Source organism: Semicossyphus pulcher, unplaced genomic scaffold (assembly GCF_022749685.1).
Source record: "Semicossyphus pulcher isolate SPU_LCO1_2020_fin unplaced genomic scaffold, fSemPul1.0.p SCAF_1, whole genome shotgun sequence".
Classification (NCBI taxonomy): Eukaryota; Metazoa; Chordata; class Actinopteri; order Labriformes; family Labridae; genus Semicossyphus; species Semicossyphus pulcher.
This window is the reverse complement of record NW_027211603.1, coordinates 24794971-24821919: the sequence shown is the minus strand read 5'-3', so window position 1 is coordinate 24821919 and position 26949 is coordinate 24794971. Positions and strand designations below refer to the sequence as shown.

At 42.6% G+C, this 26949-nt stretch overlaps 1 protein-coding gene across 1 annotated transcript in view; it reads right to left on the bottom strand.

Moving 5' to 3' along the window:
- Positions 1-26949, bottom strand: part of LOC138592048 (CUB and sushi domain-containing protein 1-like) — a 467070-nt gene that overhangs the window by 182935 nt on the left and 257186 nt on the right. The window contains exons 8-10 of the mRNA XM_069662659.1: positions 26015-26096; positions 21024-21148; positions 11812-11933 (exon numbers count right to left, since the gene is read on the bottom strand). Coding sequence (XP_069518760.1) covers positions 11812-11933; positions 21024-21148; positions 26015-26096 — 329 coding nt within the window. The remainder of the gene's footprint in view (positions 1-11811; positions 11934-21023; positions 21149-26014; positions 26097-26949) is intronic.

The following is a 26949-nucleotide window of genomic DNA, read 5'->3' as shown; positions in this document are numbered from 1 at the left end:
GCGTCTCCTAAACCAACAGCAGCTCCTCCAGGGGCGAACGAGAGGTTTTGGCTTCACTTTTGGGGGAGCTGGCATGACATGTCATGAGCGCCTGCCTTGCAGGGGCAGTTTAGAGTGTAGGAGTAAACAACAGAGACGGTTGGGAGAAACAAAGATCGAACGTCTGGAACAGAGGACGAAGAGCTGGTTCCTCATTATGGCTCGTCATTGGTTGCTTGGTGGTATCTTGGGTTTAGGGTGAGTGATGTTAAGCAAGAAATAATAATATGCAAAGAGTGCAAACCTGTGTCTGAGCCGCAAAGCAACACATCTAACTTATTCAACCAGCTGAAAGAACAGCACAAAGTGCAGCATGATGAGTGTATGAAGTCCATCACTACTCCCTTGTCCTTGTCCAGCGTCAAGTCAGATATCCATAGCAACGACGCTGTACGGCAACGGAGACAGACTGAAATTACCACTGATGCACCAATGCAAAGATGCAGCAAATTCAGGCAAAGAACTTCAGCTTTAGTTTGATCTGTGAATGAGTCCCGAAAGTTAATAAATAATTGTGATTAATAATCGTGATCTCAATATTGATCAAATTATTTGTGATTGGCCATAATCGTGCAGCCCCACATGACCTCCTGCGCCTACAGAATCTGCATTTTTATGCATTTTTATACCAAAGTTTAGCTAAATAAACATAAATATTTGATAGGGTACTTGTTTTTACACTCAACCTTATGTCTTTATCATGTAACAAGCTTTAGGCATCATACAGCCATGTCACAAAACAATGGCCTGCATTAGAACCAGACTGGACTCTAACATATTCTGCCCCAGGCCTTTATTGGTCTTCATTGGCCTCGATTTCTGCATCAAGTAAAACTTAACAGAATCTGATAGAATATCACAGAATGTGTCCTGCCAGCACTAAAGTGATGATGATGATCCATGCATGAAAATGACCCAACATCCCATACCACACACACGCACGCTAATACGTATTCATCAGGAAAAAGACAGCAATGATTAGAGGCCTAATGGGCATGTGTGACGAGGCGTTTCAGGGTGTATGTGTGTGAGCAGTCAGGCGTGGTTCAGACTTGAACAAAATAATTATCTGCTTGATACTGATGAATCAAAAGATTGACACACACACACACACACACACACGCTGCTACACCCCCGAGCTCTTCTCACTACTACCTGAAAGTTGACAGTTTACCCTGCAACATATTTTTCACAACCTCTGGCAGTTAGCAATTAAGTTGGCAGACAGAGCACACACAGTCAACATTCATAAAATCACACACACCCAGATGCCTGTGCACACACTTGCACAAATAATAGCACATGGGCACACACACACACACAAATTGAAGCACACATTTTGCCGCCGGGCTGTCAGGCCATTACAAACTATATTGATTGTGCTGCTTTCAGTCAGGACTTAACAGAATGACAACCAGCCAGAATTACTTATTGGCTATGGAAACTTGTGCGCTTAAAGCTACACAAAGAAGGAGTGAAAAGGCACGCTCGCTGCAATAAAAACATTTGTCTCTGTCTCAATTTGGTATAACATGTTATTGATGAAAGAAGTCATCTGGAATAATGGTCAATCAGAGGCCGTGCCAGAGAGAGGAGGAGGAGAGGAGACAAAGGCGGACGGAGCAGGAGGCTGAGATGGAATCAGAGAAATAAGAAAGGTCTACAAAAAGATGATCTTTTTTCATCTTAATCCATAACATAGCTTCACTTTAAATCAGTGCTCACTTCTTCTCTAATAGTAACTACAAACATCTTTTTGTACAGAATTGAGGATTCAAACTGGTGTGGTTAATCATCTTTGTCATTCGTTGTTCACAAACATGACATCATGATGAAAGATTCATGTTTAACTGGGAACACGTATGACTCCAATTTAAGGAAGTTGAAGCAATTTTACAGAAAATCTGTTGCTAAGGAGACTTCACTGCTCAACAAGTGAGGCTCAGTTTGGAGAAATGAGGTAAAAGATAATAAAGTAATTTTAATGTTAAGGAACATACACTGAACAAAAATATAAACGCAACACTTTTGTTTTTGCTCCCATTTTTCATGAGCTGAACTCAAAGATCTGAGACTTTTTCTACATACACAAAAGGCCTATTTCTCTCAAATATTGTTCACAAATTTGTCTAAATCTGTGTTAGTGAGCACTTCTCCTTTGCCGAGATAATCCATCCACCTCACAGGTGTGGCATATCCAGATGCTGATTAGACAGCATGATTATTGCACAGGTGTGCCTTAGGCTGGCCACAATAAAAGGCCACTCTAAAATGTGCAGTTTTACTGTAATGGGGGGATTCGGGGGGGGCAGAAAACCAGTCAGTATCTGGTGTGACCACCATTTGCCTCACGCAGTGCAACACATCTCCTTCGCATAGAGTTGATCAGGTTGTTGATTGTGGCCTGTGGAATGTTGGTCCACTCGTCTTCAATAGCTGTGCGAAGCTGCTGGATATTGGAAGGAACTGGAACATGCTGTCGTATACGCCGATCCAGAGCATCCCAAACATGCTCAATGGGTGACATGTCCGGTGAGGATGCTGGCCATGCAAGAACTGGGATGTTTTCAGCTTCCAGGAATTGTGTACAGATTCTTGCAACACTGGGTCGTGCATTATCATGCTGCAACATGAGGTGATGGTCGTGGATGAATGGCACAACAATGGGCCTCAGGATCTCGTCTCGGTATCTCAAAATGCCATCAATAAAATGCACCTGTGTTCGTTGTCCATAACATACGCCTGCCCATACCATAACCCCACCGCCACCATGGGCCACTCGATTCACAACGTTGACATCAGCAAACCGCTCACCCATACGACGCCATACACGCTGTCTGCCATCTGCCCTGTACAGTGAAAACCGGGATTCATCCATGAAGAGAACACCTCTCCAAAATGCCAGACGCCATCCAAGGCGCCTTTTATTGGCAGAGCGTAGTGGGCGGGATGGAGTGTAGACCTGGAGGAGGGCGTTTAGGTAGGCAGGAGACGTTTTTGTTGCTGTTTTGTAAGCGAGCAACTGGGTAGGCAGATTTTTTGAACACCCTTGTGTGATCATCATCAAAATTGTAGGCCTTTGCTCAATGAATACAATTCAACACTAATAGAACAAATAAATACACTAAATATGGCCACTTAGCCAGCAGATGTCCTGATACAACCTTTGTTTTACTGCAGCTTTGAAGTTAAGCTGAGTTCATAAAACTTTAACATAGTTCACTGAACTTTATATCTTTAAAATGTTTCATTTTAACTTCACACATTGTGTAGGTGCATGGATACATTCCTGTAACTAAGGAGCAGAGACCATACTGCAGCAGGAACAGCAGTTTATGCGGCATATTGACCAGGAGACCTGTAGCGCCACCCAGTGGCCACATGTTATAAAAGTTGTTGGCCACGATGAATAGGGTCAGATATGTGTTCCTTGTTTTATTTACAAGCTACAGGAATACAGGTTGTGCTATAATTTATTTGAAAATATATTTGACAAAATAGGGCATATTGGGGTCAGAATAAACACTTTTGTAGATGTTTTAAAACATTTGTTTTTAATCCGGACTATAATCCTGGGGAATGATTATGTACGAGCGAGCTGAAGGACAACGAGGCCAGGGTCACCGAGAGCAAAACCCAGGGTAGAGTCCTCTTAGAGATCGAAGAGGACACCCTGGCCAATCTCCTCGATCAGCTCCAAGAGAAGCAGGAGAACAAGCAGTGGATCTGTGAGAGAGAGGAGCTGCAGAGAGAGATATTGAGCCTGAAAGCCCAGCTGCAGGTTCAGCCCAAACGCTCTGCTCAGAGGGAAGAGGAACCTCTCCTATCTGAGCTAGAGAAGGTCAGGGCCAGGCTGAGGAAAACCAGCATAGATCTGGAGATGGAGTTTTATAAAAACCAAGACCTCCAGGTGCAGCTGGAGAAGGTGCTCTCTGCTCCAAAAGAAGACGACAGGCTCAAAGAGGCTGAAGAAGGTCAGGGCGAGCCTCAGGAAAGCCACCATTGATCTGGAGATGGACTACTATGAGAAAGAAGACCTCAAAGTGCAGCTGGACAAAATGAAGAAAGAGAGTGAGGCCCTTCAGAAACAGATGGAGACAATGAAGGAAACAGCAGAGGTGGAGGCTCGCTCAAAGGAAGAAAAACTGAAGAGTGATCTTCACTTTGAGCGGGCTGAAGCTCAGAAGCTGAAGAAGGAACTGAGCGAGATGGAGGAAGCATGCCTAAAACTAAGAGGGGATGCTAAAAAGGCTGTGGAGAAATCCCAGCTTTCCCAACGAGCTCAGCAGGTAAAATACAGAGCATATGTGAAGAACCTATCTGCACTTAAAGAGGCAAAGGATCTGCTGGAGACTCAGCAGCAGCAGGAGAGAAGCCACCACCAGGAGGAGATGGATAAAACAACAGCCTCCTGTCTCACTAAAATAAATTATCAGAGACATAAGAACAAAAAGCTCACCTCTGCTCTGAAGGCGGCTGAGAAAGAGCTGGAGAAACAAGTCCTCAAGTGGAATAAGGAAAAGTCAGCCCTCCTTAAGACCACAGAAGGCCTCAGGAGATGTCTGCAGAAGAAGGAGCAGCAGTGGGAGGAGAAGGACAGCTCCATGAGGTCCCAGCAGACAGACCGACAGAGACAGAACTCCTCACCTGCCTCGATGTCATAGAGAGCGTTGGCTGCTGCTGACGTGCTCAAAATAATAATAAGCATAAAATTAAAAAATTCAATAAAAAAAATTCAATAAAAAAACACAAATTTATGTTTCGTTGTTCGTCTGTTGTTGTTGAGAATGTAAAGTTGTGTTAAAGTCACATGTAAATTGAATCCCTCACCAGCGTCTCTCAGGTGCATTATAAAGTGATGAACTTACCTGAGCTCCTTGTTTAGAACGTGTTACCTTTTTAACCTGTTTACACTATTAGACCTTCTTAAGTAAATAAACCACTGTCTCTAAATTCATTGTTATGCTCACCGTGTCCTCATGCTTTTTTGTAAGTTCCTTTAAAAAATAACTTGATTAAACTTTGACCTTTGACCCAGGTTGTCAGTATAACACAGATGCAATACTGGTTTAACCTGACCCAGGAACTGTGGGCTGTTTAGACCCTGATATTCTGTAAGAGTAACTGCAAACTTAAACATGTTTTTTGAGCTGTAATCTAAATTATATTGCTGTACTGTGATGAAACACATCAATGCTGGTGTTAATATTGACAGTTCTTACCAAATTTATAAAAACGGCATTTAATGGGTTGGAAATGGCTCAAACAAGCTGTCTATGGTTTTAAATCAGCCCTGGTGTCAGGGTTGGGGGAGTGGGACACAATTGCGGACTGGGAAGGGGTTCTAAAAGCTATCCCGAAGGAATAGGCACTGAAAATCGCAAGCGATTGAAAGGGAGTAGGAAAGGACAAATAATATTGAGCAAAAAGCGGGCTCCTTTAACCAAAATCAAAGTCAGGGTAAGGCAAACTAAACCACCACTGCCAAGCAGCTGAACCAAAAGTAAACTCTCAGGGAGACCCTGGAAAAAACTTGCACACTGAAAAAGCAGGAAGACACAGAGAGATGCTCTCACTATCTCTGGAGGTGAGACAATGAGTCAGCACTGGGTGCTGGACTCAAAGGGTATATATAAGCTCCCACCACCTGCTCTCAATCAAGAGCAATCAGGCACACACACACACACACACACACACACACACACACACACACCTGACTCTGCTCTTTAATGATCCCTCTGCCAAGCTAAATGACTGGCCAAAGTGAGTGCCCCTCACAGGGCCCCTCAATGGGCCCCCCACCTAAGGAACGGCACCTGACATTCCAGCAGAACCGCTGGGGCCGCGACACTGGAATTGCCGGATTAGCTCTAGGTCCAAAATGTCCCTAGCTGGGACCCAAGCCCGCTCCTATGGGCCATATCCCTCCCAGTCAACAAGATACTGCACCCCACGTCCTACACGACGACTTCTTAAGATGCGTCGAACCGGAGGGGGAGGTCCCTAGTCGAGAGCCATACCCTCTGACCAATACGATAGGGGGGCACTGGGTGCCGACGCTGATCAGCGTATCATTTCTGCTGAGCTACGGAGCGCTGCAGTGACCCCCTTACCCGCCTCCAAGTAGTGCGACACCACTGTATGAAGTGGGCAGCTGAAGGCACTGCGACATCTCTTTCCTGTTCTGGGAACAGCGGTGGCTGATACTCTGCCCAAGGAAGCTGGTCGCTCCATGTGGTTGGGTTTGAGGAAACCAGACAATAAAGTGTTCTCTCCAATGTCTGATTAGTTCGCTCAGTCTGGCCATTAGTTTCTGGATAGAACCCTGACAACAGAAGCACCCACAAGTGCACAAAATGCCTTCCAGAAACAGGAAGTGAACTGTGGGCCTCGGTCTGACACGATATCTTGAGGAAGGCTGTGGTGCCGAAAAACATGCTGGACCATAACCACTTGGATTGGGGTAACCCTGTAATGAAGTCAAGGGCCACATGCGACCAAGGACGATGAGGAATGGGCATAGGGCGGAGAAGACCAGCAGGGGGACGTTGTGATGATTTGTTCTGAGCACAAACCATGCAAGCAGCAGTAAATCCATGTACATCGTGCTCCATTCGGGGCCACCAGTACCTCCTTTTCAGGAAGTCCAGAGTGCGGTGCACTCCTGGGTGATTAGTAAGACGGGATGAGTGACCCCACTGAAGGACCTGTGAGCGTACCCCTGTTGGTACAAACTTTCTACCAGGAGGCCCCCTTCCTGGATCTGACTCTTGCTGCTGAGCTCCCTGAACCACGGAGTCAATCTCCCAGGTGAGTGGAGCAAGGATGCGAGTAAGTGGAATAATGGGTTCCAGTGGGTCATCCCTGCCTGAACGCATCTGGCTATAGATTTTTAGAACCTGGATGGTATGAAAGAGCGAAGTTAAACCTTCCAAAAAAGAGGGTCCACTGGGCCTGGCAAGGGATGAGACGTTTGGCTTGCTGGATATACGCCAGATCTTTATGGTCCATCCAGACCAGAAATCGATGCTCTGAACCCTCTAGCCAGTGGCGCCACTCTTCTCAAGCCAACTTCACTGCCAAAAGCTCTTTGTCGCCTACATCATAATTTCTTTCAGCTGGCAAAAGACGCCGTGAGAAGAAGGCACATGGGTGAAGTTTTTGGTCCACAGGGGACCGTTGCAACACAACTGCCCAAACTCGTTGAGGGGCGAATGAAACCCTCAGCAAATGCCTCATCAATGTAGTCTGACATCACATGTAGACTCACTCAGTCTGGATTGGAGTCTAGATGGTTATGTCTGCTCTTTCTTTCACTTTATTAAGTCGTAACTACTTAACGTACTACATCTGATCACTTTGCTTTCCCTTCATCTGCACACAGCTGTTTGCCCCGCCCACTCACCCTGTCTGCTGTTGACTGTCTTCATCAGCAGTCTGCTTTATTAAGTCACAAAAGTTAAATGTGTTCTCTCACGATTCAGGTTTCACAGCACGTGAGACGCGAATGCAGGAGGAAAGTTATTAACAACGTCTCGCCTCAAAACGATCAATCGTTACCAAATGACATCGGCACCTTTACAAGCTTTAAAACAGCAACAGATTTAAGGTTATTTTTTAAAGGAAAAGAGCGCTGCTCAATCAATGAATTTACATGACGTACCGAGGTAGTCTCTGTCCGTGTGTGCGTGGGTCTCTGCTGCAGAGCATGTGTGTGTAGACCCTGCTCGCTACAAGATGTGGGGAGAGTGAGGGCAGATTGTTCACTTATTGATCAATCTCAGATTGATAACATAATTAAAAGCCAGGAAATGTTGTGTCATGTGTTAGCGTCATGTTTTCAAAGCTGCCATACGATCAGTGAGGTATGAGGTCAGGGGATATAACAGACTGCGATTAATCCGCATTAATTTTTTCTGACGCGTTATTTTTTCTCTAATTATTTAATTGAAATTAACATATTATTTTGACAGCCCTAATATTAATAATTAATAATTACATTAATCCCAGGTAACATGTAATAATTCAATAAAACCTACAAGTAAGTGAAACAGCTTCAATATCAGTTAGCTGCTTAAGTGTACTGAGCCTACATTTACATATTTTTCTACATTTTATCATCAAGTCTCAATAATTACAAATAATATCGTCAAGGCCACTGTCTTTGGTTAATACAAAATCCTTATCTATGTAACAAAACAGTCTGTGTGGACTTAAAGGAGAAGAAAGCTTTTTGGTGAAGTTCTTAATATTTTGTAGCCGTTTTTTTTCCTCTACATAAAACCTCGCTGTGAACTGTGTGGCTAAAGCCCCGCAGACACTGTACGGATTAATTACCCCCCTCCCCCCCCCCCACCCGACACACAAACAAAAAGATCAGACTGTCTGCATCTTCCAACTGCGGCTCAGTGTTATTTCTTTCTTCTTCTTACATTCTGTTCATAGTTGAATTGCACCAAAGCCTCTGCTCTTCTCCCTTTTTTAACACTATTAGACCGTCTAGTTGAAATAACTTTATAAGACTGGACAAGACAGACCAGGAGTTCTGCGCTTAAAAATCGCAGCTTCGAACGTGAAGATTAAAACTTGTAGGATCGAGTATGTGCAGATTAGGAACATGCAAATATGCACGTAAGACTATAAAGTGTTGGATTAAAAGGTCCGCATTACGCCTGAAACTATTTGAAAACAGGAAGTAACAAAAGCGAATCCATGCATGATTCAATATGTGGGTGCATGCTGTAATCAATGCACTGATGCAGATGGATCAGAGTGTATTTAATTCTCTGTGTGGTTCAATGAGATTATAGTCTTTCCTAATCTACTCTCCTCCATTGTATTCTGCTCCGGTCTCGTCAAGTCTATAACTGTCTTTATCCTCTTGTTCGTCTCCGTCCTTGTCTCTCCCTCTGTGTATGTAGATAGTGACATTCTGCAAATGCCAGCAGCTGTAGTAGCTGATAATCTGTCATTATAGCACATTCTTAAAGTGCTCTCAAACCTCAAGCATTTCCAACACACTAAAACACACACACACACACACACACACACACACACACACACACACACACAGGCGGTACACTGAGCAGATAAAAGACATTTAATCTGTCATAAGGTACAGCTGCGTGAATCTATTGTACTTTATGGTTTTGTGTTCTATTTTAAAATGAAACGCACACATACGTCTGTCTGAAGCTGCGAGGTCAAACTGATCGATCCACACGCACATGCAGTAAGACTCAGTCGCTGTTGGCCAACTTCTGTCACCTTTTTCTCCACATCAAGGTCAGAGAGGCACAGAGGTGACAACACAAAGGCCATGTCTTCCCCCTTTTCTCTCTCCCTTTTATATTTTGATTCTCTCTTTTTCATTGTGTTACACATTTTTCTCCATCCCGCTCCCTCAAAGGCTCAGAGGTGAGCGGACTTCATTTCCATCCGTCTTTAGAGAAAACGTCAATGTCACATGTCAAGTACCTGCTTGGACATTCGGTCTTTTCTGCTCCTCTCTCTCCTGGGCGCTCGCCTTTTAATCGTGAAGTGGCTAGCTGAATATGCAGCCCCCCATTTTTCCTCCTCTATACTCTACCGCTCTATTTTTCTCTGAAGCTTTCAATGAGCTCGCTGCCATCCTGCTCCCATTTTTTCTGCTCTACTCCCTCTCTCTACTCTCCCCCGTCTTCAAGCTTAACATTTTAGACAAATCAAAGTGAAAGGAGGAGAGAAGATGATAGAAGGAGGAAATATATGGGAAGAGAGCAGAGCAAGAGAGGTGAGGAGGAAAGGAGAGGAAAATAAAGAGCAGAGATGTTAGGTGAGAAATGAGAGGGTGAGGGAAGGGAGCGAGTGTACAGCAGAGAGAAGGGGAAGTGAGGATATGTGAGGAGACATGAAGAAGATAATACCACAAAAGAAAGTGTAGATAGAGAAACCTGAGATGTTGTACTGAGGGAATATGAATTATTCATTTCTACACATGAAGGATTTCAGCTGTCTTCACAAAATTGGGGAGGTTTGGTGGTCAGCATGAGATCAGCAGTGGAAGACAAAACGGACACCAAATACAACAACTTTACAAACACTGGACCACATGAGAAAGTACTGTATGTGCGGTCATGGTTTCCTACAGCTTTTACAACAAGTCATACTCTGTTTTTTGTCTTTCCTGTCAGTATCAATGCATGTACCATAGCAGGGCTCTGTATGCCAGTATATCGTTCAGTTACATGCATTCACACCTGAGATTTGTGGCCAATGAAAAACAAAGAAATGACCAGCATTATAGGTAACGCGTTACAAAGTAATCCCTTAGAGTACTCAAATACTTTTTTGTTGTAACAGATCACGTAACCCGTTACTTCCGATATTAAGTTACATTTTCATAAAAAATAATCTGTTAATGGAAAAAACATTGCCGTATGTCTTCCGTTTCTTGCCACAAAAAATAAAATCCCTGAAGCATTGTTTCTGTTTCTCTCCTACTTCTCGGCAGGTAGCTGCTTACCAGCAGAAGGTAAACACAGCTGTGTCAGTGTGCATGCCTTGCTAGCTAACTCAACGAGCGAGATGGCAGCGAGATGGCAGCGAGGACAGCGTTTACTTTGTGGAATTATTCACATCATTTTTGGTTAAAAGGGACAAGAGCAACATGACGGTGAAATGTAAGTTGTGTCTGGAGGATAAGTGCTTGTCAGCTGTGAGGAGCTCTACTTCTGAAGTACCATCTGCAGCTCCGCAACACTGGGGGGGACTAAGAGCCCGTGTTGTATTGTTGTCAGGGAAACAGCTGTGCCTAATACTGTATGCCTCTGCCCAGTTCACCGTCAGATTGTTAGCATAATAAAGAGCTGTAAAGGTTACATTGCGTCATGTCTGTGAAGGTTCTCAGTCATTCAGGCCATGGTAATTCTAAGCTTAAACCAAAAGGCAACTGGACTTGTTTGAAGTTCTTGAAGACGTTTCACCTCTCATCCAAATTAGTATGCATACTAATGACCTACAGAGGCTTATATTTCTACCTCTGTCAGTTAGAACTGAAGGAGCCTTTCGGAGAGAGGTGAAACGTCTTCAAGAACTTCAACCAAGTCCAGCTGACTTTTCGGTTTAAGCTTAGAGCTGTATTCCGTCTGTCATTCCTGTTATTAGGCTGCAGAGTTACAGATTATGGGCCGTAAACTAGGCTGCAATGACACGAGAGTCAGCACATTCAAAGGTAGACGTACAGTAGGCTACTCGCTGTCCTGATAATATAACCCACACGGGTAACGAGTCTCAAAGGGGGTTTAATTTTTTCGTAACCAAAAAGTAACAAAGTAACTTTTTAATGGCACTAATCTTGTAACGAAACGAGTTACTTGCAAAAGTAACATTACCCAACACTGGAGATAACCATGTTTTAACTTGCATCTTTTGGACGTTTGCCTCTCTTTGCAAAGAGATGATTTGCAGTCAGAATTCATTCTCTATAAGAGGCAATATATCTCATAATATCCTCATCACTCTGGTAACACCAATATCTTCCACCTTAAGTTGTCAATGTTACACAATACTGACTAATGCAGTTAAAGAAGATGCATTAAAGATGCAGATGACATAAAGGAGGAGCTCATAAAAGGGGACTACTTTCTGAGGTCATGCTTTGGCATCTTAAGATATTAAAAGATAAATTCAAGGTACAGATTATTTATTTTTTTATTTTTTGAATTATGGCTTCTTTTTAATCAAAATGCCTGGTGGAATAGGAAGGGAAAAAAAATATAAAGATCCGCTCACCTTCTCAGAGTCCATTGCAGTGATGACCCACACACAGTGTGCGTTGTTCTCATATTGAACAGGGTAGTTAGGAGAAGTTATGACCCCTTTGGGCCCCCTTAGGTTGCTGCCACAGGTTCGAGCTGCAGAGGAAGAAAGCACAAGAGAGAGAGAGACAGAGTGAGACAGGGTTTTTAGATAAAAATGATGGGGTCATCAAATTACGCTTGCAGATTGCAAGTGGCTCCTTACCTAAAAAAAAGAGAAAAGACAGAGTAGAGAGATTGGCAGAGACAGAGGACAATGCTAATGATTGAGGAGCATAGTTCAATGTCAGAAAAATTCAGTGTTTGAGCTTATGGACGCTGAATTTGCACGTACGCACCTACAGTATATGAAGAGTCTATCACGTTATGTGTGTATCACATTCCCTTTCTTTGTCTGTGACAGGTATTTTACTGGCATTTACCACAAATAGAACAAATGCTGAACCTATTACACCACAGTGTCAATTCTGTTGAACTGAATAAGTCACATGTCATATAAAAAACACTGATGTGACAGTTCAGCTTTTATCAGCCACTTCAGGGAATAAAAGATTTGTCTCTCCTTGTTGGCTATTATAGCTTATCCAAAAAGTCTTCATTATCAAAGGGAATGTGTGTTTATGTTGTTTTGTCGTTAGTGTCCCTCTCACTTTTGCTAATGATTCAGTTTTTACTTTGTTATTGAAAACATTAAAAATGTAAGTGAATACATTACTGATAGAGCTGATGAAGGTTACATTTGGAAAACACTGTGTACAAAACAAATCTAAAGCCATTAGCGTAGCATTCACCTCCAAAAGTGCTTTAAATAATGAAGCTTAGCTTGTACAAAAAAAGTAATTTAACTATTCTGCACAATATTTGAGATATTCCTACAGGACGCCCTCACAACTAAAACATCTCCTCTGTGGCCACTGTTATACAAACACCTGTAAAATATTCTCATCCTCCTATAATGCAACACCACTTAAAGCTCCTGTGAGGATTTTTTCGCTGGTCATGAAACAGACTGAAATTAATTCTGATTACTCCATATGACCTACAAAAGCAAACCAGACCATCAGTGACAAGATTGATTATTTCTATGTAGTTATTTTAATGGCTGAAACTGCTGGCGGGGGGGTAGGTCGAAGGGCGAAGGGATTTATTGCACGCTGCCTTTGTTTACATTTTCCAGGGCAAACATTTAAGTGAGTGATACATATGACTGTTGCAGTTAAAAACCACCACTTAAGCATGTACAGGACAAAAGCAAACCAATAAGAGGTACAGCTTTGTCTACAGGGGGCACAAAAATCATCACAGCTCCTTGCAGGAGCTTTAATAAAGTCAAATTCAACCCCAGTGCAAATTGAATATCAATTACACACAGATTGTATATAGTTGAGTTATTACCTGATTGACGGTGTCAGTCAAAACTGAATTATTATCTTTGTAAAGATAGAATTTATGTCAGTGCTGTGGTATTAGGTTGAATTAAATTGTAAAGCTGCTGTATACTCATCCTGCAAGGATTAGGTACTATTCCAGGAAGTTGATCCAAGTGTACCAAAAACAGCATATCATTTGCTCTTTGGCTCCACAAATCTAGTGTTAATATTGGTGCTTTCTTGAACCTTCTGCATTGGATACAAACACACAAATTGCATACTTGGAGTGAGCACAAACCCTTAAGCCCCGTGCAATAGAAAACATACATTTGGCTGTAAGATGAAAACCTTTGCTTCCATGATTTCCTTAACCCAGACGTATTTGAACCTTAAAGGAAACATTTCATCCACAGTAATTGACGCCGTCTTTTTTTTATCCTGATTCTGTGAAGGCATGCCAAGGCAATGCATCCGTCAGGCAGCCAACACCACACACTTGACCTTTGAGCAGTGCAAGTGGAAAATGGCGGGTGTTGCATGGTGTGCAGTGACAGCATGGATACAGATAAAAACATCTCTAATCTCAGCCTGAGGAAGAATCAAGATGGACACACTCAAGCAAACAAACAAGTGGGCACTTTTTAGAATGAACTCAATGATGCATTTGTTTCCGGATGGTTTGATTGTTCATCATAATTTGTTATTTTTCCTAATCAGATGCATATTACAATACAAGTAGTAGCTTGTATAGTTTGTAAAGCTAGAAAAGCTTTCTATGTAGCTTTCCTGAAACTGCTAAAAAAAAAATAGAAAGAAGAACAAACTCAAGGACTACACCCCAGGATAAAGTCAAATGTCAGACTCTGTGAAAAACTGGAGGCGTCTCTTTAAAAATGTTCCAGTAATACAGCACACGTTACTCAATCGTTGCATAATGGCAGTCTGTTGGCCTGAAGCTGTTGTGATGGCAAAGGTTGATCATGCAACTTATTTCGGATGATTTTTTCTCGTGTTTTGTCAACTCATTTTATAATATTTACAACATTAACCAAATGTATGACGGAGACAAGGCAAACATGTTGGTTTGTAGTTCCTGTAGTGTTTTTCACTAAGGACACAAAGCCCAGTGTTTTAATGTGCACAGGAAGATGATTAAATGTAGCTGGTTAGCATTCTTTGTGAGTAGTAGACTCAAGGTTCACTAAAAGCTTATGAGTATTTGATTCTTATCTTTAGAGTGTTGGTCAAGTGTCATTTCTGATCAGAGAGTGGTGCCAGATTAATGATCACTAAATCCCCTTGATGTGGTATCATAGCGATCTCACATCACCACTACATCCCTACTGCAATAGATGGTTACTATTGGCTTGCTTCTCACACGCCCATAATCGCAACGACACACCTCAAACCGATCATGCCAGTCCTTCATTCAACTGTCCTTAAATGGGAAACATCTCGAGTCAAGATGTCAGCTAACTCCAGCTGAGAGGCACGTTGGCTCACCGGAGCTGTGTGGCGCTTTTTCTCACGTTTTAAGTCTGCAAAAAAAAAAAAGTTAGTGTGTGATCTTTGGTTGTAATCTTGTGCTCTGGATCCTCTGGATTTATAATTCTATTTTTTATAATTTTATAATCTTGTGTTGTTTTTTTGTGGTTCGTGGAAATAAAATGGCTGTCGCGACAGAGACCGGTGGACAACTGACTGGAAAACCCAAATTGAAGCGCAGAAAAAAAACAACAGACTGGCCAGAGTGTTCTGCCCCAGGCTTTTGAGTTCATTTAGCAGTCATTCACCTCCTAGTGGGGGATTTGTTTGAACAGGAAGTAATCCACGTGTGCAGAAAGCGGCCATTGTCATTGCAATATTTCCTTTATATTTTCTCATGTTCGTCTACAGTTCTACTCTTGATTCATGAATGCATTGATAACAGCATCTTATTGAATAAACGTAGATTAAGCCGCAACGGCCGGTGTTGAAAATTGAAGTCAAAGCAGAAATGCATAAAACTGCAGTTCCTCGAATGGCCACTTGAGGCTCCAGAAAACATAACATTATAGCAGGTGGGAAAATGCCAATTTTTACAGCAGATACAGACATGTTTACAGCCTGGTATAAAAAACGGTTTTGATATAAACATCTAACTTTAGTGTTCAGAATAACTGTGCGGGGGGTGAATTGTTTTTTGACGCACCCATTTTAATTATATTGAGCCTTAAATCATAGGGGCCGGGTCACTTGAGTGACAGGTGGATCCTGCTGGCTGTCTGCTAGACGTCAACACAGACACACAGACACTGAGCTTAACTTCACCGTGTTTCTGTTATTGGAGCCTTTTGGGGATTTTTTCATTCAAAGTTTAGACAAATAATGCGGCTTCTTGTATGTTTATGGAACTTTATGGCCATGCACGAAGTCTGAGCTCCAGCTTTTTGGTGAGTTGAATGATTATTGTACGGAGGACCGTAGTGTGTGAAGACCGTGTCGTCCACCAGCTGGTCTCTCATCAGGCGAGCGAGCGGCGACTCTGCTACTTCTTTAGTCTGATAAAAAAAAAGACTGCAGTCAGTCACCGTCACAAACAGAATCTCCTCTGTGGGAAACACAAAATTAAACTAGCTCATTCACCAGCTCGTGACTCAGCCACATGCATAGACTGTTTAGCTTTGATAACATGGCGTTTGCCAACCCCCCGCTCCTCTGCAGCTCCACCCTCTCGTCCAAATGTGGTACCTCCAGACAAAAACAACATGGCAGTGGCCGAATCCCGAACTCGAGGCTTCTTTTACGCAGTCGAGAAACCAATGGGTGACGTCACGGTAGCTACAGCCGTTATTTATACAGTCCATGATATAGATGTTCCCGCACTCCTGCTCATTTATTGGAAGGAGTTTGGCTTGTTGTTAAATTGTCTTGTCACAAAATAAGAACAGTTCAATGACTTACCTCTTTATAAAGATAAGTGTTTCTTAAAACTAAACTCTCCTCCTCTGCTGCCGCAACGTTCGCTCTCTTTCCTCCTGAAGAGGCTGCAGATTCTTGTTACCAACAGCATTTTTCACTATATTCTTCCTGGTGCTCTATTTTATTCATATTGATTTTGTCCTGTGTGATACTCAAAGTAATATTTCTTGTCTTCATTACCTCATAAAATCACTCATGTGTTATTGCCTTAAAGGGATATTTGGCACAAAAAAAGTCAAAAGTCCCCTGAAAAACTGCACTCTCGAGCAATATGAAAGGCTTACTTGACATTTTCAGTCAGTTTTAGTCAACAGGCAGTCAGATTGCAGATTAAGTTTTATCTGATCATATATTTGCCCTTTATCTATCATAAAGAGTTAGCTGGAGGCGATCACTGCCATTAAAGGCCAATGACATTGAGGCAAACGTATTCCAGACGAGACAGGATGTGCGAGCAACGGCAGGATATTATAAAAGCAGTGGTGGAACTTAATAGGAAGTTTGAAAATCCAGCCAGGTTCGAAAGACAAAGTGGATCGACATGAGGGAGAGAAGTCGGAAAGAGACAGAAAAACAGAGCAGACAGGGGCGGAAGATAATCATGTGGGAGAGGACGAGAGAAGAGAGAGAGAGAGGGAAGGGCCAGAGACAGAGACACTGAAAATACCACAAGAGGAAGGGAGAGAGACAGGAGCACCTCAGATGACTGATCTGCCTGTTAATTAGAAAGGAGAGCTGAAACACACTGTGACACACACAGGTGTTCGCACACACGTGTACACAGACACCCAGGAACACAGCTATGGCGATTCATCCAAGAGACGGGCTTCTAATTAACATTAAAGTCTCAGTGGAGAATGAGAGGCGCTCATGGGTGTAAATCCCAGGAGAGTGATCACATGAGATTAAAAAAAGGAGCGACAGCACAGGGATGTTTAACCTCTGCCTGCCCACGTGTTTGTATGGAACAGCCTATCAAGGGCATAGGACTGGGGGGAAAGGCAGGACTGTTTGTGTTAGGAAGGCCTGCAAAGACAGCAGGATGAATATCTGTTAATGCAGGGACGACCCTATTCTCAATATGTGAGCTACCACCACTGTAACATCATTCAAACATGACCTTTGACAGTTTTCTTTGTTTTGCAAACATGATGAATAAATTAATTAATGACCAGGCACCCCCACAACTTAAACAATGTGTGTTAGTCTGCAGGAACAATACCAGGGAGACCAGGACGTTAGCAAGAGGGGACTGTTCAGATACATTTAACATACACTGTTTGTGAAGTGTGTTCATTTGGATTGTTTTTAATTGTTTGTATTGTAATGTGTGTTTTTAAGATCTTCCTGCCCGGGGAGTAGGGATGTAAATAAGCTATAAAGCTAACTCTGGCCCAACAGTTGTGTTGTGCACGGCCGCTGTCAAATAAACTAATAAACTAAACTACAGGGAATGTACAGGGTGCAGGATTTTACACCCCTGGGGCCTTTTGATCGCCTTTTTGTTTCTTTCTTGTCTTCCTTTCTCTCTCCTTTTTTCCTCTGTGAATGTATCGCTCTATCTAATAACTAATAAACATATATTAAAGCATCAAACTAATTTCCTTTAATGTGTAGTTTCAAAGTGTCACTATGTCATGCAAGGCTATATCATATTTTAAATGCCCTCCTTGTAATTGTGATTTTCCTCTTAAAGATCAGCTCCAGTCATGTTTTAAGACATATAAAATGCTCTGCTTGAAATAATAAATTGTGTCTGATATGTTTTTTCAGCAAAATACGTTGTAAAAATCCTCCCAAGACCTCTCCGCCTTCTCCCTCATTAATAATTCCCCAATCTGCATAGGGCCCGCCCACTATGCAGATATCCAACCGCCAAACAAAACACGTCTCTGCCGTCGTTTAGTGGCAGCTTGTTGAAACTTATCTAGCTTGAAATGTAGTAATTCGTAGTAGTAATGTTAATGTTAGTAGTCAGTAGTGAGTTTGCAAACATTACGATGACGGTTACAGCTGGCTCACGCATTGTGCATCAAGTTGCACATAATAATTTGCAAAGCGTCACTCCGTCCATTATTGGCTCCTTAGGTTTGTGACGTCTCAAACCTGCCAATCTGAAAACGTGTTGTTCAGCCTGTCCTTGGTACACTGCAGTTTAAAAGCAGACAGGCCCAGCCATGGAGATGACTGCTGATGTTGTCCCTGATATGTCTTGTAGCACATTAACAACACCACATGGAGATGTTTACAAGGTAAACACTTGATGTTCACTGGAGGGGGGCTTGAAATGTTCCTATATCAAAAGTAAGAAAAGAAAAGATGTTAAACGGTTTACATTTCTAACACATTTTCTGGAGCTTTCTCCATTTCTTAATGTAATTTGAAACGTCATGCTTATAATGAGTCTAGATTTTGTTAAATTCTGAACCATATAAACCAATCCCGTGATAATTGTGTTCAAAAAGAGGCCAGAAAGTTCCTTCAAACTGAAACATTGGATGAAATAATTCAGTTAGAAGCTGTAATAATTTAGGGATTTAGCCACTAAGTTTTTCAAAAAAAGTCACTGGTTCAAGGTCGCCTCACTAAAACAAAAAGACTAATTATTCCATGAAACCGTAAAAAGAGCATTTCTGATAAATGTGCTAACAGGCTAATTGTGGAAATAACCCACATGTCCTTCTGTCTCTCTCACTCTGTCACTCTTTCTCGTCTCTACTGTCCCTAACTGACAAGAGCAGCCAGTATCATGAAGTCAGGCAGGTTCCTGCAGTCACAGACAGACACACAGACACACACACGCACACACACACACACACACATGTACACAATAATACAATGTGACAGGGATCCTATAGTATGTGTCTGAGCGCTGGGACTGCCCGCCTGTCAAACACACACAGCTCAAGGCAAAAAGTGCTCCAGCTATGAAGTATGTGACATTGTCCTTTGGACACTTGCTGTCAATGTTAGAGTGTGTAAGTGCACACACACTTGAGTGTTAATGCTAGCTGTCTGTCTTTTCATTGTGGAGCAATAAACCCAACAGGGTATTGTCAGCAAACATGTGGGCAGTGAGAGCTCCTGCATCATTGCTCTGCCACTCACACACTTATTTATTTAGTCACTCAGCCAGTCAGTCACACAGGCAATCGGGGTTTTAACAAGTGAACACACATTCATCTATATCGACTAAATGTACATCACAGCGCCGTTATTCATCGTGCTTATGATACCATACTTTAAGGGCCTCTGCATTACGACAGGATTTTGTTTTACATTTTATCTTCCAGGTGTATTTTTGTCATTTCTATTTGACATGCAAGCTGTGCTGACCAGAAAATGTGCCAACTTAGGTGTTTTTATGTTTTAACTCAACTTACAACATCTGTTGGTATTTTTCTGAAATCATTTTCTGACTCTGCAAGCAGGTGGTGTTCATCCCACCTACGAAGCTCATATTGGCTAAATGCTGTCTTTGAATGAGGGAAACTCCCGTCATTGAGCATAACTCTATATATCTCAGCATTGGTACCACCATGTATAGAATACAAGTGATGCTTTTTTATCCTTGAACAATCTATCTTACTAACACATTTGGTCAGAGTGGCAAAATCCAGTTTCAATGCCACATTGTTTACAGCAGTGGCATCTCAGATGACAGGTGGGGCGTAATATTTCTGACCCCTGGACCTCTGGGCCGTTGGGGTTGATGGTTTAACTCCTGGAACCTCAGGGGCACGCTGATGTGTCCTTTATCATAGACTTAAGCCCCTTTTACACTGCCAGCTCAGGGCGGGATTGTTATGCCTCGTCTTTTATGTAAAAACCCACAGAGGTGGAATTGCGGGACAAAGTCCTTTCGCCTCTGAGCCGGCATTGGATGCAGTAGCAGAGGGAAAACAGCATCAGTGACGACGGAGCCTGCAGGGCGGAACAGTGCCTTGTGTCAATGTGTGTATGTGAAGCACCCGCTGTTTCAGACACTGGGCAGCTTCACTCTGGCATTGCTAGGTTCAATGTAAAGGCAGCATGATAGCGGAGCTTTGTTACGTGCTGTTGACGAATCACGACATAAAAGGGGCTTTAATCTGAGAGAAGCAGGTCATACCTTGACCACCGTCAGAGCACTAATGTGCGACATAAAGTAGTTTGGAGTTTAAGCTCCATGTGCAAATCTGTTTTTGGTTTCATTTTCATGATATGTGAAGCATTTAGGGCCCAATCAGACAGAACACGTTTTTTTTGTAGTTGTTTTCATTGAGAGGGACCCTTTTTGGGGTGCACCCTTAATTGCTGACCGAACAGACCAAAGTCTGCTCTCTGCGTGTGTGTCAGACCTTTCTGTAGAGTCAGCAGTGGAGCCTTCCCCTTTAAGAATCTGGTCTGTCGGGTAACGTTTCCCTGTGATGTAGTTTCTTCTAAGAAGTGAGACTTACCTGTGCGTGAGTTCGGAAAAGAAGGTGGATGGACTGAGGACACAGTGAAGTGCATGCTTTACACTTCTTTGCTAAGTTATGCAGCAAATGTGTTAACAATGTTGCCGTACATCTACTTGACTAATAGCTTTAAGCTACTAGTCAAGCAGGAAAATCCTCAGTGTAGGGAGCAGCCCTACAGGAAGTTGCAACAAAACATGCAACATAAAAACTCAATGAGTTACTTAATGCATCCAAATTGGTCCATATATCTCAAACAGAAACAAACCCTGATGAGCACTGTTACCGAGCAGCAGCTGCTCTTTTTGTCCTCGTGCTGTCAGGTGACATAAAAGCATCGTATGAGACATCTCCAGCTCTAATGCACATCTGACAGGTCATAACAGGTTTCAGGAGGAAGGACAGGTGGAACTTACTTCTGCAGATGGGTCTGTGGTCACTCCAGGCTGCCAGTGTGTCAGTGACTCGCTGACAGGTGATACTTTTAGATCCTTGTAGAACATAGCTGTCATCACAGCTGAACTGGACGCTGGAGCCAACTCTATAAAAAGACACGAGAGGAGCAACAACTTGTCAGGAAGTTCAGGAAAAGCCGCATAGAGTGCTTTTAATAAGTCAGAGCAGAAACCTCCAACATCCCTGCTTATATTTTGAGCCCTTATAGAAAACAATAGTACAGTTAATGCATAAATGATGAAGCATATTATATCATAGCACATTATATATCATGATATTAATGATGCAGTAACTTTTAGATCCCTGTGGAAGACAAGTGTCACCACATTGTTCCCTCTCTTTCTGCACATTTACTGCACTTATCTCCTCCCATTTTTCTTTTGTCCGTTTCCCTCTGCTCTCCACCCTTCTCGCCTTCTCTCTCATCGTTTTCCTCATCGCTCTTGTTTTCTCCTTCCCTCAAACACCCCCGCCGCCCTAACATGTGAGAGGGACATTCAGCCATCTAAGTGGAAGTCTGCATGGAGTCTTGTCTGTAAAGCTTAATGTCCGCTCCCTGCTGATGCACACCGCAGTCTACCACCTGGCCACACATTCGCCGAGCACAGTTCTGGTTGTTCAGCAGCTCCACCCTGTTGTTAAACACTGTAGAGTCGTACAGCATGGCCAAATCTCTCTGCTAGAGCCTTTGTCACGGAGAGGTGCGTTCATTTTACTGCTTGTGCTACTTTGGCGATGCAGATGGCACTGGAAATACCTTAAAAACCGGCTCTCGCTGTGAGGTTTAGAATTACTGGAAGGAAAACTTTGTGGTTATGGCTGTATACTGAGATACATCAGCAGAGCACGTTAGACCCCAGAGGAGAGGAGGTGACTTAAACACCCTCTTACTCCAAAGAGAGAGTTTTAATATCTTTACACTCCAGACTCTGACATCTAAAGGCCAGAACCAAGAGTATGACATCAAACACTTTCTCTAAAACTGTCTTTAAAATAATCATAGTTACTCTAGGTAATATGGCAAGGTTTTTTTTTTTCCTTTCACATGTATTTGTTGTGTCAACCTGGACACATATATGTATCTGGATGTTTCCGGGGGGCTGGAGCCTATCCCAGCTGTCACTGGGTGAGAGGCGGGGTACACCCTGGACTGATCACCTGTCAATCACAGAGCTGACACACAGAGACCGACAACCATTCACACCTATGGGCAATTCAGAGTCACCAATGAACCTAGCGAGCATGTCTTTGAACTGTGGGAGGAAGCCTGAGTACTATGTTTTATGTATATTTATCATGTTACATATTTAACTACACCTACAAACCATTAAAGAGCTCGTCAGTCTATTGGTGTGCATCTATCTACATATCTATAGATGGGGTCCTCATTTTCTCATAAACTATCCCCTGACAAAAACCCATACGTCAAAATCATAGACTGTATCTCTATTGCCCCCTGCTGACTGGCTGCAGTACAGGTCATAAAGCCCGCCTCCTCCATGTTAACAGATGGGACATGAGTCAAACTATAAAATCAAAATACACGTGAAATAAATGTTTCTCAAACATGGTTTCTGTCATTAAAGTTAGTTCTTATCATGCTGATTTACATCCAAGTGTTCATTTTTCTGACAAGTTTATTTTTAATTAGTTTTCTGATGCTGTCAAAAGGATGATTGACAGCTCTGTTGACATATACGGCTCCTGCAGCCGATCTGTTCCTGATTAGCAGAGTAGAGGAGGAACGGTGAGAGGAGACGTAACTAAAACAACCATAAAGCTGTTCTGCAACATGAGGAATCTTTGCTGTTTTGTCGGTGTAAAATGTGTGGTTTTGTTTAGCAGAAGGGGCTATACATAAATTGGCGGCTCCACCAGCCGATCTCTACTGCACTGACGCTGACTCCAAACGCTCAAGATGGCAGCACACCTTCCTTTGCTTTGGCTTCACTTTTATACAATGAAAAGAGACGGAGACGCGTGGTCCATCTTTATTGGTCGATTGTGATCATTAAAGCTTTCTGTGCTATGGAGTGAGTGTGCGGGCTTTGCCTTCTTTCCATTGCAGCTGATTTTTGATTTCCCTGCACCTTGACGTGAGGGGCGTATAACTCCCCTCCCTCAAGTATACCCTAAAAAGAACCAACAGATTTCCATCACAACTCTTTTGTTTTCCCCGCAGCTGTGCTTTCTCTCCATTCCTCCTGTTTTCCTCCATCGCACCACCATTCTGCTCCAGCTCCTGCATCGCTGTGCTTAATGATGATTGGATGCAAACCTGTAACACACGCACACACACACACACACACACTAACATACCCATGCCAACATGCGAGCACATTTCCACAGGAACAAACACACACACACACACACACATGGAGGTAATGACCTTTCACTAACTCTGACAACTCCCCTGATGGTCCTGCAGAGCTTGTGCACTCATAGCTGCTAATGGTAAAGAAGAGCAGCAGGAAGGAGCGGGAGATAAAAAGATGATTATGCTTTAAAAGTTTTCGGCCTGAGGGTAGACTCGGGGAAAAGGTAAAAATGTAATGCCCGTCTTGATTCCCTCATAAACATGAGGGGAACATAAGAACAATTTAGCTGCCACTGATGCTAAGTGGATGAGTCGTAGGGAGAGGTGATTATTTCATAATTGCTCACTCCTGATTAAATGAAATTATGTCTCCCTGTCTACTGATAAGATGAGAGACACCATGCAGGGAATCGTTTTGAAATCCCCACCAAGTCCTCGTTTTTAAGCCAAGATCCACCTTCCTCAATATTCTTTCAATTCTCTGTGTATGAGCACCTTCTGAAAACCCGGAGGGCTGTTCGTAATGAAAACTGGTGACGTCTGATGGTTAACAGTGGAAGACTTATTGTTAAAAAAGACTATAAACGAGGATGGACACTAAACGACAGCCAGGGCCACCTACTGGCAACATAACAGCAGCAGCATCTTAGAACTTCAGATGAAGACATGAACGTTCATGTTCGGAAGGGCTAATAGTAAATAGTATAAGGGTAGAGTAAGGGTAAATAGTATCAGATAGGGGACTATTTCACTTGTCAAAACCTCCAGTAAGGCCACTGTCTGATTCAGTCAGGCTGTTTAAATAAGACGCAATGATGAATATATATATATATGTTATTATATATTTTTAGCTGCTTATATAGTTTTAGCTGCAAAACCAGCCATCTAAAATGGACTTGGCAGACGTTTCCTTATACACCTCAGATGAAGATCTATATTATCAGAACATCGTCAGGACACGATTAATGAAAAGGTGGCGCTTTACAGCCGATGTAAAGCTGAAACTCTGAACAGAACCTGGTTCGACCAGGATGGCTCTGCAGAGTAAGTAACCATGGCGATCTGGGCTGGTTAAAAGACAGCCAGCTTCGTGACACTGAAAACCCCGGGTTTAGGCTCAACAGACCCGGCTTACCCACTAATCTCGCTTCGTAGCACACCTCTCAGCACACTCACACGCTTGTTTTTGTTTATTATTGCTGATTAGACCTCTGCAAAGCTATGCTAAACTCACTGGATCTCTGTGTACTAATAAAAATGATTAAAGATATAAAGCATGTTTATACATTTTCCCAGGTGAGGTGTAAGAAGCTGTAAAAGCTGCCTGCAGGTGGAACTAATGCAAAATTAGCAGCTGAACTCTGATCGTAAAAGTCTTTGTTTGTGTGTGTGTGCTTGTTGGTAACCTCGCCACGCCTGTATCTGTAGCTTGAAACGTTGAAGCTATGCTGTAAAGCTGCGAGTTGTTCATGTTTGTTACAAGCCAGTTACATCACATGTTTACATCTCACAGGTCTACAGAGAACTTATTAATGAGTAAACACAAACATCAGAACCCTTCAGTCTCCGAGAGCCAGAAACATGTTCTGTGTTTATTGGACTGATTCGTGGGTCATATAAAAACACAAGCAGCTTATAATCTTAACTGGGCCCTAAAGTCAAGATGTGTGCAAAGCCAAGAAGGGTTGGAGGGGAACCAAAACAACTAGTAAACTTATGCACTGTGGAAAAAGAGTTTTCACAGTAGCACTAAACCCCTGCAAGGCTCAATGTTTGTAGATAAATATCAGGAATCTGGAAGGAAGTTTTATGCTGGCAAGCTGTTTTGATTTAAGAATGAAAAGATCACAATATGAACTGATTTCCTCACATTTGATTCAAATGACGGGATGACGTGTGCAAGTTTTGTCAAAGTACTTTCTGGCAGGTTAAAACAATTGAGTATGAGGTTATTTCTGTCGTCTGGTTTTTAAATGTCTGACACACATAACGATAATGATCCCTGTGCAGATCAGAAGATCAACACAATCAAAGAGTGTTTTGAATATAGTTGATTTGTCTGGGAGTGAATGGGAGCAGTTAAAGTGCTAATCTCGAAGATCTCAGTTTCATTGTCTTTGGCGGCACCTATGCCAATAAACGGTAATTGCAGGAGCACACTTCCCAGATATCCAGACAGTGTTGCATGTGTGACGTCCACGGTTGGCTCCGGTTGTAACTCTTGATTTTCCTCGCTGATGGCGACTGTTTGCCTTCATCAAACAGTCCAATTTGTTTCTTTTTCAGTCCAATTTGTTTCTTTTTCTTTGGATTTTCAAAACCATTTCATTTTTGAAGTTGTATCTGTAGTCATCCATCTTTTCTTTGTTTGTTCAGCCATAGTAGATTACTGTTGGGTGATGGAAAACATGTCACTAACTGGGCGCCGCTTGGGATGTTTGCTGCTAAAGTTGAACCAGACACCCAGTCTGTGATAATACTGTATACTGCAAATGCAAAGGCTTTCATCAGTGGGCCATAGGCTCAATCACCATTGTGTTAGCTCATTCGGCATTCGATAGTGACTTAACAGACATTTATTTAAATGAAAATCTTCGAGATCATATCTTAAAGTCTGTAATATAGAGAACTTACTGGAAAGCAGAGCCCATCCTCTTTCCATTTTCAGGAACTCCAGGATCTGGACAGACGTCACCGGCCAGGCCGCTTTGACTTACTGAAAACAGAAAAAAGAAACACGGTGAGCAGTGATTGTCTTTCCTGATGATATTCTCACACACTTTAGGTCTGTATTGTATTTGTTGAAGGCATGTGCAGCATCATACATTGCCTACAGATCAATTATTAAACCAAACATAATAACACATTTTGCAATAAGCACAACCAGGCTACCTCTGACTGAGAGAAACATCCCCAGCTGTAGATGAGAAAGCACAAAATGAGGCGTGCACGCACCCTTTGAATTTTGAAACAGATCTATTCTCGGCTGACTCAGGAGCATGTTTGATACAAACACAGGCCTCGATATGAGGAGATGGCTTTTTCTGTTTGTGTTGACTTTTCTACATGACAGATTTAATAACAATATAAAAGATTTAAGGATGAAACGTTTTTATCAAAGAGCAGCAACGGACACCCTTATCTCGATTTGTAATTTATCCGTCTATGGAGATCATCCGACACAAAATAAACAAGTCTCGACCGACTCTGTGTGCTTTGTTTCCTTTCTTTAAAGCAGCTACAGTGATGTGATTTGACAGAGCATGGACAAAGCTAGAGGCTTTTACAATAATGTTTCTGAAAAGGCTTTTTACAGCAGACATTCAGACTAGCAGGAAACACACAGGTGTAACACGTAACATTTAAAAAAAGGCTCTATTCTCTCCAAAGAGGCCTCTTTAACAGCAGACAGTGGGAGATGTCAGAGCAGGAAACGCACAGGTGAAACTAATTCCATTAACGATGGTTCAGTCCCATCAAGAGGCCCAGTAAGCTGCGACAGGGAGCCAGCGTGCACAGTAACAGCACCCAGGGGCGAGCTCACATGAATGGAATGCAGTCATTTTTAA